Source organism: Emys orbicularis, chromosome 6 (assembly GCF_028017835.1).
Source record: "Emys orbicularis isolate rEmyOrb1 chromosome 6, rEmyOrb1.hap1, whole genome shotgun sequence".
Classification (NCBI taxonomy): Eukaryota; Metazoa; Chordata; order Testudines; family Emydidae; genus Emys; species Emys orbicularis.
Window position 1 is genome coordinate 103,797,901 of NC_088688.1, and position 12,155 is coordinate 103,810,055.

The 12,155-nt window shown below is 39.6% G+C and overlaps 1 protein-coding gene across 2 annotated transcripts in view; it reads left to right on the forward strand.

Moving 5' to 3' along the window:
- MLLT3 (MLLT3 super elongation complex subunit) overlaps positions 1–12,155 on the forward strand; it is a 224,070-nt gene that overhangs the window by 163,128 nt on the left and 48,787 nt on the right. For both annotated transcript variants that reach the window (XM_065406709.1, XM_065406708.1), the window contains one exon: positions 630–1,232. In XM_065406709.1, coding sequence (XP_065262781.1) covers positions 630–1,232 — 603 coding nt within the window. The remainder of the gene's footprint in view (positions 1–629; positions 1,233–12,155) is intronic.

Here is a 12,155-nt window from a genome sequence, read left to right on the forward strand (position 1 = left end):
TAGGAATTATCCACTGATATATCATTCTGTATGAGAAATGAACTGTGGAAAAAGTTGGGGAGAACATAAGATCTTGCTTGAAATGTTGTGGGGGCAACGTGAGTTTTGACCCTCGCATGGTTGTAGTTGTGCTGTAAAGTACAGGTTCCTTACCTGCCTTGTTGTCATAACAGTTTTGCTTTTCACACTGGACATTTTTTATTAGAAATTCCTGAACTTTCTTTTTATGTGCTTTTCTCATTTATACTACTTAAACCCAACTTTGTTCAGAAGTTAAAATTGCCCTAACTACCTGCCAAACAATTTAGAGGAGCATTCTGTAGTGTCTTAGATGCGCTTATTGCACTACAATTCACTGAAAAAGTCCACCTTTTATAACCACTGAGGTACTGTATTCATCTTTTAAAATAAATCGGCTATGTGTTTCTTAAGATAAGATCAGTTTTTTCAAAGGACAAAGATTGCCAATTTTTTAAAAGGGGGAACCTAGAAGAATTGTTTTAACCTATGAATGTATTCCAAGAGTGAACAAATTCTACAGTTTGTAATCCAAGTGTTTAGGTTAAATCTTGTGTTCATACTGTTTTTGTCTTTGTTTTAAATCTCCTCTGTGCTTATCCTGGTTGCAGGACCCCAATAAGAATATAAACACGAACAGCAGCAGCAGTAGTAACAGTTTTTCAAAGCCCCATAAATTAACAAAGGAGCACAAGGAAAAACCGTCTAAAGACTCAAAAGAACATAAAAGTGCCTTCAAAGAACCTTCCAGGGAACACAACAAATCTTCCAAAGAATCCTCTAAGAAACCCAAAGAAAACAAACCACTGAAAGATGAAAAAATAGTTCCTAAGATGGCCTTCAAGGAACCCAAACCCATGTCCAAGGAGCCAAAATCTGAAAATAGCATTCTTACTATAACAGGTGGACAGCAGCAAGAAAAGAAAGCCCCTACAAAAAGGCCCCCCACTACAGATTCTGAGGAACTTACTGCCAAAAAAAGGAAAAAAAGTAGTTCGGAGGCTTTATTTCGAAGTTTTTCTAGTGCTCCCTCCCTGATACTTACTTGTTCTGCTGACAAAAAACAAATAAGGGATAAATCTCATCTTAAGATGGGGAAGGTCAAAATGGAAAGTGAGACACTGGAGAAGAAAAAGCCTACTTTACCACCATTCGATGATATTGTGGATCCCAATGATTCTGACATGGAGGAAAACATGTCCTCCAAATCTGAAGTAAGTGTCTCTTGTTTTCGTTTCCATGTTTTGGGTTGTGTTCCATATTTTTCTTCCTTTTTTAAATTTCTTTCAGGCAACTTTGTTATATCTGTGGATTCTAAATGGGCGTTTATATCTTTTGTAAATTGTGCAAAATCATGGATGTTAACTATTGGCTATTTAAATGTTCAGATGTTTTGGTTGTATTGTCACTTGGCTCATCAATCTGTTGACATTATAGATTGTTTAGTTGATTTATGAGAAATGTCTGGAATTAACAATGACCTATCAATTTATTCCCCTTCCAAATAAACCAATTTCACCTTTTGTGAGAGATTGGGCTGTAAGGGTTTTTTCATGCTCTGTGATGAGGATTTGTATTAAGAGGCAAGAAAACTCTGTGGTAGGTTCTATTAGTTCTATTAGTTACTGAGATGTGAATAAAATATTAGTTCTATTAGTTACTGAGATGTGAATAAAAGAAATATTAAAGTATAATAGCTGCCGATATGCTGTTTTCAGAGGGCAAGTGTATGGTGCAGTAATCTACGCACATTCCCTTCTTACTAATAACAATGTTGAGAACACTTGCGTCCTGATTGAAGCATAGCTTTTTGTAACACAGATTTTTTTTTCTCCCTGGGGAAAAAAGCTCTATAATGAGCCACTGAAGATTGTTGTGATTTCACTGAAAGGATATTTCTGTAAGAAGTTATATAATAGCATTCTCTAATAGTACTAGAGAGACAGCCACTTCAGTATCAATAGGCATTTCTGGGTTGGGGTAGAGGGAATTGTAACTACTAGTGCTCCTCTTCTCACCTTCTACCACTCCCAAAAGTGCAGATCCATTGCTTCTTGCTAGCTTTTGTTTGCACTGCTACATGATACTTGAGTTATGGCACTTGGGCCACTAGAGAGCTGTTTAGGTGTTAAGTTGGTAGTAAATATTTATATTCCAGCAGCACACAGAGACCACAGTCAGAATCAGAGGTTGTGCTCTCTACTGTACAGATGTTGAGGTAGAACAAAGTCTCTGCCCCAAAGAGTTTACATAGTAACAACAGAAGTAATATACAAAGACGGGTAGGGAGGGAGACAATTAAATATATATGCAGTATATTGGTATATTTCTATATTTATATTTGCAACATTTTTTTTAGTTTTTTTAATTACACAAATAGCAATATTTTCCAACTGCCCTGAGTCTTGCCATTTAACATTGGCTACTTTCTTGTAGTTATCACAGCCGAAGTTGGCCTGGAGAAGGGATTAAAAGGAGGAATGATCAGATCACATATCAAGGAGAACAATCCACACGTAACGGGTGGTGTTGAAGTAAGGATGAAGAGGTTTGTGGGAATGAGCAGACAAGTGGGTGGTCAAGGTTGGTGTCTTTCGCTGAACAGAATGGCTGTGAATAACAAAAACAAGTGGATAAGGTCAGAGAGACAGAGTCTGAAGCGTCTTGAAGGTCAGGCAGAGAAACTTGAACTTGATATAGTGGAAGAAGCAGAGCCAGTGGAGGGATTTAAAGTGGTTGGAGAGACTGGCAAGGGAACCCGGTCTTCAGTAGCTCCATTTGATATGGATCAGAGAGTGAAGTGAGTGTTGAGGAAGAGGTTACAGTAATCAAAGCAGGAGATAAGTTTCAGCTGTGGGCAGGTAGGATAGGAAGGATATTATGGAAGAAGCAGCAGTAAGATTTGGAAACAGCCTAGATATAGGGGGTTAGAAAGAGAGAGAGAGAATCAAAGATGACCCAAGCTTACAGTCTTGACAGACGGGAAGAATGACACTGTTGTGAAGAATGACCCAGAAGAGGGCTCTGGAGGAAAGATAGGGAAGTTCCATTTTGGCCAAGCCAAGTTGAAGTTGAGTGGAAGGCATCCAGCAGGTAATGGCGAGATAGTCGAGATGTGGCCACAGCAACACAGATTGGGAGTGAAAAAACAACTTTGTGAGTGACTTGTGTTTTAGCTTTTTAAAAGCTGATGAATATGAATTGCTGCAGTAATTCATAGATTTCTTTACATGGAATCATTTGTATTAGATGTGAAGTGGATTTATATGCTCACCACAATGAAGGGGTGTTTTTTTGTTACAGTTAGCCATATATTAGTTGCTGGTTACTTTGTTTTAAAATGATATGCCAGTTGGTTTATATACTGATAGTTTATGGGCATTTCGGTATCTTTATAGCTTGTCAAAGAGTTTGCAATCATATAGCCTTCATCATCCCCAGAATTGTACATTAACATATCTAGAAACTCCAAAATGGAAGGAAGACAGGTAAATCATAGCAAACTTTTAGTAGTACAATCCAGCTCAAAGTATGAGCTATTTTTTTGTTGTTGGCTGTATTTTGGTGAATAGGAATATATCTTTTTTTTTTTTTTTTTTTTTTTTGAGACCAGGCATGGCAAGTGTAATTATTAGTGTCTGAGTATGGTACAGCAGTTTCCTGGTAACTCTGTACACTTATGTCCATTGGTAATGCTTGTGGCCAGGATAGCATGATTAATATATATGATCTTCATGAAGATTTGGTGTCCATGCTTTTTTGGTGGGGAGTAGGCAGGAGAGCACTGCTCAGATGAACTGATAAGGAAGAAGTCTAGTAGTCTGACCCATTTTGAGGCGTCTGAGGCAATCAATTTGTTTTGTGCCTTCCAATGAAAGGAGATAATGCCAGAATATTTCTGCATGTAAATAGTTAGGCCAGCATTTATAAAATATTGTATGTTTCTGATACCAGATTAGTGATGTGCTGTCAAAACTCCAAAAAGGAGCAACCTCTATGTCAACTGCTGCTATGTGTTACCGTCCATGGGCAAAATATGACCCGAGTCCCACATTCTTGGCCAAAATCCATTAGTCCTTTCTCCCACTACCACCCAAATCCCTAGCCATCTGTCCTTCAACCTTTGACCCACCACTCTTGAACCCATTCCCTAGCATCGTATAGAGGATCTTAAATAATCCTTCCACCTGGTAGTTATTCTACATCAGCAGGAGTGGTGGTGGCAGGTGGATTGTCCCGCAGCTTATCTGTAGGGTGGGTGGTTGGCTGAGTAGTGGATTGTCTTCACCTCACTATCTGAGAGGGAAGAGCTCTGCAAATGGAGGAAAGGAGAAGAGAGAGGAGAAAGAAGAGCTTCCCCTTTGCTCTCCCTTACTCTAACACTTATTCCTTTTGGTTTTTGAGATAGGCCAGTCTCCCCTGAGTGCTAGCGGTTTTCCCTTGCATTACATTGTTTTTGCACTTCTGAAATGCTTATGTGCATGTCTGGATTTCTGTATGCCTCTAACATGTATAATAGTGATCCAACAAGAACTAGGGGTCACCAAATGAAATTAGTAGGCAGCAGGTTTAAAACAAACAAAAGGAAGTATTTTTTTCATACAACGCATAGTCAACCTGTGGAACTCCTTGCCAGAGGACGTTGTAAAAGCCAAGAGTATAACGGTTCAAAAAAGAACTGGATAAATTCATGGAGGATAGGTCCATCAATGGCTATTAGCCGGGATGGGCAGGAATGGTGTCCCTAGCCTCTGTTTCCCAGAAACTGGGAATGGGCGATAAGGAATGGATCACTTGATGATTACCTGTTCTGTTCGTTCCCTCTGGGGCACCTGGCATTGGCCACTGTCGGAAGACAGGATACTGGGCTAGATGGATCTTTGGTCTGACCCAGTATGGCCCTTCTTATGTTCTTATGTAATTCTCATTCTACTTAGTATGTTAGAAAAAAATTATACAAATAGATATTTGAAGAAATAAAATTTTAATTAGAGTAGGAGAAATGAGAGAGAATTGCAAAATCCAAGCAGAAAACATTAAAAAAAAAAAAAAGGGTTCCTTAACCTATCCTGAATTATTTTCAAGGATCATTCCTCTTCAGAAGAAAACTGAACTTAGAACAGTGAAGTGACCTAAGACTAATTTTTTTTTTTAAAGTTGGGTATATTTTCTGAAAACTTTTGCCTAGCCTGCACATTCATCTGTTTTTAAATGCAACTTGCCTCTTGAGATACGAGTTTTAATCACTTCTCTTAGCAGACTTGATCTGTGATAGCCTCTTCTATGGGGAGATGGGTGGAGGCAGGGAGAAGGGAATTAAAATACTCCCTAAATGTAGTAGAGGAATCTCAGTGGATATCGACACTGTGTGTAGGGGTGGAGGAGCTGGTTAGTGTGGAAAGGAACTCTTCAAACCACCCAAGTGGAATTTTTATTTAAACGCTCCTTCTAGCTTGTTGTTTGCCTCCTCTGCCCCACCCTATTCATAGCCCTGTTTAAACTGTCTGGAACCGGCAATAAATATCCCACTGTGGAGGCATCAGCTTTTGATTTTCACATGATGGAAGCTTGTCACAAGCAGAGAAGGTCTTTATTTTATTTCTAAAGTGGCTTTTTAATGACTGTTCCCCTAGTGCATGCAAAGGCTGTAAAACTGGGAAGGTACATAGCTGAACAGAATCCTCTTTATAGGATGGGACTAGTAATGTTACAGCTATGGTTGAGATGGCATTTTCATTCTAAATCCTTGTTGCCAGTGACTTTATAACTTTCTGAAAAAAATTACCTGTAAGGCTGAAATTGCTCATGCTTCTTGTCAGTCTTGAGGTGAAATAATTTTAACATGTTAAGAGAAGATTCAGCATTGTTAAGACTTAGCAGTTACCTAGAGCTTCACAGATAAACTAAAATCATTTCAAAAGTTCAAATTCTGCAGACATAAGCCTTTACTTCAGGCATGTAGTATTATTATTTGACTCTTCAGTCAGTCAGTTTTCCCTTTTTCCCCTTAAGAGAGGAATTTAAGGCAAAAAGGAAGGCCACTGCAACACTAATTGGGATTGTACGGCTACAGAAATCAAGGAAATGTGTGCTACTTTGGGAGCTCTATAGCCCAATTTATGTAGAATGGGAATTGGGGATTTCTGACACTATTATGAGCATTTAGAGTTTATGGTGCTTAATGATTCTTAATGTGTGTTCTGTAACTTGGCTGTTGTGATCCTACTGCATCTGACTTTTTTCAGTATCCCAATTCAAAATCCACAGGTGCCTTCGTTTTTAATACAAAGTAGGATTCCAAGACGCAAGCGCCATTTGCAGTGCTGTTTGTCACTTGTCAGTGATTGCAGTGGAATACCCGAGGGATACCTTGACATTGAATTAAAATACAACTGAAATTCAGACTTGGAGGACTGTAGGCTGCTACTGTTCACTGCCCATGGCAGCTAGTGGTGCCCCTTCAAAGGGGAACTCCAGAAGCAGAGCTGGCTGTTCTGAGCGCCTGTTCAAGTCAGAAGTGGCAGTAGTAGGTTGTCATGAAACAGATTGGCCTTCATTGCGAGAGGAAGAAATAATGAGATGTGAAGGATGTCCAGAAACCTCACACCAGCCATACAAGTGCAAAGGAAGTTTCCCATGGGGTTGGTTTTTATGGACTGGTTTTTATGGTCAGCCAGTTATATGGACCATTGCAACCCATAGCTCCAACCAGTGGCCCCATACTCCTTACAAAAATGTTGTGCTTTTCTGGTAAAAGGCACTGTGAGTCTGGGAACTACAAGCCTGTGAGTCTTACTTCAGTAATAGGTAAATTAGCTGAAGGAGCCATTAAAGATAGGTATATATCAGACATCTATCTAATCTTAAGGGTTTTTTTATAATGCCCATGCTTAACGACCATGTCATGATAGGAATAAAACAGCATGTTCTACTGTAAATTAAAGTTATGTGTCTCTGATGCATTAGAATTCTTTTCAGCAGGTCAACTATATGGAGTGTAAAGAAGAACTGATCGACATAATTTATTTCAATTTTCAAAAAGCCTTTCACAACAGGCTAATAAGGAGATAAAGTAGTCATGTGGTGAGAGGTAAAGTTCCGCCATTGACTAGAAACTGGCTAAGAAACAGAAAACCAAGACTAAGACAAAACTGTCTCCATTTTAAAAATGGAGTGATATTAATAAATGGGAGTTTGCCAGGATTCTGTCCCAAGGATCCTTGGCAATCCATACAGCCCCTTAATGATCTGGAAAAAGGGGGTGAGCAGGATGGTGGTAAAACCTACAGGTGGCATACAGATTAGTCAAAACTAGTGAAGAGTGGAAGGAACTACAAAAGACCCGAACAGAGGCAAGTGTGTGAGCAACATGATGCCTGATGAAATTCAGTATAGGCAAGTAGAAGGCTATGCACGAAGAAACCATTTGAATTACTCAAATATGTTAATAGGTTCTAAACTAACTGTGGATGCTCAAGAAAAGAACTAGCTATCTTTGTGAAAAGCTCAAGGAAGAGCATTTGTTCTATTTACAGTGATGGTCAAAAGATGTTAGGTTGTACTAAAGGGATAGACAACAGCAGTAATGAAAATATTATAATACCATTACCGTACGTAAATGGATTATATGCCCTCAGCTTGAACATTGTGTTCAGTTCTGGTCATGCTGCAAGAAATGAACCAACCCGTAACTTCCTGAAGCTAGAAAGATACTTCTCCAATGGGCATGGTTAGACTATAAGGTTTAGTTTTACATGTCTTGGTCAAATGTTTTCTCACCTCTGTAACTTTAACTGATTTACTCTCTCTGGTGTAGTTAGGTTTGATGCACAGACAATTTACAGTTTTACGACAAAGATCGAGTATATATTTTCAATAGTCACTTAAATGTTTGTTCGTTAAGTGGCTTTTTTTTTTTTTTTTTTTTTTTTTACAACTTGAATTAGATATCAGATTACAGATCAATTTCTAGAATTCAACTGCAGTGATACAAGTGTCAGACCACCAAAACAACAATAACATTTTTGAGTAAAGCTATAATCTTTTAGTTACCAAAGGACATATTTTTTCTAGTTTCGGATGCTTTTTTATGCTTTAAGTGAAATATTGCAGATCACACACAATGTGAAGTAGTGTCAGTAATTATTAGTAATCAATATATTAATTATTTAACTGAGAAATTTTGTGAAGGTGTAACTGTGCCTTTGGGCCAAATTCAGGACAAACTGCTGAGAAATAGGGCAAACACAACCCAAAACTGGTGGTTATTCTCCCATGAGATATACCAAACAAGCAACTTAAGTAAACTTCGGTCTCACCACGCTGGCTAACAAGATGTCTTAAAAGCAGTTTCCTTTGGTATTCCAGTCCTTGTATTACCCCCCAGAACACTAGCCTTTAGAGATGATTGGTTCTTTACAACCAGTCTCAGCAAATAAAAGTTCTTCTGATCGCAAAGGACTAGCCATGCACCCAAGTCAATATATAACTCAGATCTTACCCAAAAATCACGCTGATGCCAATCCATTAGTAGCTAAAATCGAAAGTTTTATTTATAAAAAGAAAAAAAGAAAGGGGAGAGTTAAAATTGGTTAAAAGAATTAAATACATACAATAATTTCAAAGTTCTTGGTTCAGGCTTGTAGCAAGGATGGAATAATCAATTTTGACCATCCTGATACCAGCCCAGTCTCTCAGCCTATTTTAGAGCATCCTGATGTTGCTGTAAGTTATGTCTGGCTGTTCATGGCCTCAGCGGGCTGATTTGGCAGGCTGGTAATTGCGGGAGAGCAGTGGTGCTCTTCCCATGCCTTGTTTTTTCCTCCCTGCTTATGCCCTGTATTCAGTGGACTGGGATGGGGCATGGCATGGCACCTCTTCTCAGTATATAAGGCAATAGATGTGCCTACACTGCACACTCCTTTTGGTGGCATGTAGAGTACATACCCTCTTAGCATGGGTATAAATAGCAGTGTAGACAGTGAGGCATTGCTTAAGCGACTACAGTAACAGCAGACCTGAAGCCTGTGGGTATGTACCTCACAGGTTTTTCCACAGCCCAAGCAGCACTTTCCCCATCTACACTGCTATTGTTAGCAGTGTAGTGTCCCGCTGCCTCCCTGCTGCTGGAGCCCACTGTATTCCTGTGCTGACAGTATTAAACTCTAGGTTCAAACAGTGGGAAGCTGCTGAAGCTTTTCCCTGCTGCGTTCCCTCTGCCAGAGCCTTTCCCTGACACCAGTGGGTATGCACCACAGTGTGGACGCAGCTTGCTTTTCATTACAGCATGTGGCTATGCATACACCACACACTGCTGATATTGGAGTGTAGTGTAAATGTTGCCAGTGAGAGCTGTGTATGCTCTTTATCTCTAAAAATCAGACTATGCATTTAGGTACCTAGCTTTAGGCATCCAAACTTGAAATTTTTACCTCTTATCCCTTGTGATGCGCTACTGTACATGACATTTAGTTCTTTTGCCTACTGCCTGTTTGAGGGGCAGAGATGGAGTTTCCTCTACATTACTTATGTCTGCTGACATCTAATTCAGCCTCTGAGGTGTCTTTAAAACTTCATCTTTGAATACACAGCCAAGGTAGCTTACCAATGCCTTGTAGGTGACTGAGAAAGTTAGATAGTGCTATACTCTGATTTTCTGTGGTCAACCCCCATTTTGAGCTTCAAATACCAAGATAAAATTACAGTCGGGGTGGGGGGGGAAGCTGTAGATCCAGGCACATCTTTGGCTGGTGATGAGCACTCTGGACATATTTAATTATTTCTCTGCCCATGACCTATAGACTGTTCATGTATGTGGTGACTTTTCTGTTAGCTGTGTTATATGCTGCATCATTTGACATATTTTTGTTGCGTTTCTCTATTTGCTTACTTTTGCTTGTTGGCAAGAGTCAAATATTTTTCTTTGAGCTCCTCTGTTGGCTGCATCACTTTCCAAATGTGTCATTGTTTTAAAATATGTTAAACATTAGCATTAGCAGCAGACTTGCTGTTCACTATACTGTAGGTCTTTTAAAAGATCTAGTAACATTTATATGAGCTAACAAAGCTATCCAGAAGCCCTTGTATATTCAGACAGTTGGAAATCCCACACATGGACCAGGGAATTATTTTACTGGCTTTGGTATGAAGAGTGCAAGGCATCAAGGGAAGGGAGGAGAAGGAAGACATATAAGATTTATAGCTTTATTGAGGCAGAGGGAGACTAGCACAGTCCACTTGAAAACTCCAACGACTCTTTTATCTTTGTTTTTTGTTTAAGAACAACTTTGAGAAAAAATTCAATGACAGGATGTTTGAGTTGAAGAAAATTCTGCCTGCCTGCTTCCTATATGGGATAGTGCAGCAGCACGATAACAAAGTACTTGACCTTGTTTTTGCTGTCTGTGGAATCAAGAAATATAGTGAAATTCTCATAATATTTACATGAACTGCTAACTGTTGTGTGAAATGGGGAAATATGAAGTCTTGGATCTATATGAAATGTTTCCTCAGGCTAGAGCTGCCTGTTCTGAGTAGAGTAACAACGGAGAAGAGGATGTTGTGGTACTTCTTATTGGTTTGTCACCAGTTTGCTAGGTATAACAAAGAAAACTAGTGTCTGGCTTTAAAGAAACTATTGTAGATGAATTATAGAAACAAAGATCAGAAAAATAAGCACATGCTTAGGAGTTCCAGTTGACATTCTTAATTCAACTTTTGTTTACATCCCAGCTCCGTTGACTTGAATGGAATTTACCTCACCTATGCCAGTAAAAGTAAGAGCAGAATTTGACCCTGGATGTTCACGAAAATGCATATAACCATATATCCATGATTGTGTGCTCCTCTGACTTTGCAACACATTCTGTGTATCCTCTTTGCCTTCTGTGTCTTTGTATATATCCCTGCCAGGGGCGGCTCCAGGCACCAGTGCAGCAAGCGCGTGCCTGGGGCGGTAAGCTGCGGGGGGCGGCCTGCCAGTCGCTGTGAGGGCAGCAGTCAGGCGGCCTTCGGCGGTGTGCCTGCGGGAGGTCCGCCGGTCCTGCGGTTTCGGCGGCGGGGGGTATGCCGAAGCCACGGGACCGGCAGATCACCCGCAGAAACGCCGCTGAATCTGCGTGACCACCAACTCAGCAGAAGTGCGTTAATCCATAAAAGTGTGAGGGAATTGTATTTAATGCACTGCATTGTGTGTGGTAGCAAGCCCAGACAGTAGGATAGTGAAGAACTTCAGTTATTAAATGGCAGAATACTTGAGAGCTATTTAAATTACATTTCTCTCTAGAAAAAAAAATTTTAAACTGCCTTACAGGAAGTCCATTGCAGACAATGAATGTACAGTAGTGAATATGGTTTTGTATTAAATTAACTGCTTGCATATCTTAAAGTAGTCTTAAAGGTTTACCCCATTAGTACCCTTTAAAAGTTAACCATAAAATGCCACTTTACATCTGGCATAAGATCTATTAATTTGGCCATTAAGAATGTGCAAGAATATTTTTAAAACCCCCATGGTCTTGTAAAATTTCCAGGCTCTTATTAGCTGAAAAATCCTACCTTCTGCCAGGGCTTGGAGCCAAGGTAAGATCTTTTAGCAGATAACGTTTAGAGTTTGAAATAACAATAATGAAGTAGAAGTCCATATGGAATTTTCAACTTGTTATCCATTTGAAATAAGCTGTGGGGGCTAGAGGGGGAAGATTATTTTTAAAGCACAGTTTTAATTTGTTGCTGCAGCTTAGACTGTGTTACTACTTTGGCTAATTTTCAGACAAAAATATTGAAAAGCCAATGAGCTTTGTGGTTTTGTACTCCTTGTGTTTGTATGAGACCTTTCTCTGTGTGAACTCTGGCTCCTGAGTAAGCCAGCTTCCACAGCCAGTGGCTCAGTTACACTTCAGAAAATCTCTTTCCTGTTTGATATTTTATTCCCAGTTTCTGCATTTACACATGGACAAAAAAAAAAAAAAAAAATAGTAAAAGACTCCAGGTGCATATTATACACGAGCACTCGGGAGCCATTGTTGTGGAGTCATTTGCCCACTGTACTCCTGTGCTGACGGTATTAAACTCTAGGTTCAAACAGGTGGACATTGTGGCCCTACATGTGAAATATAAGCACATCACCTCTATGTTTG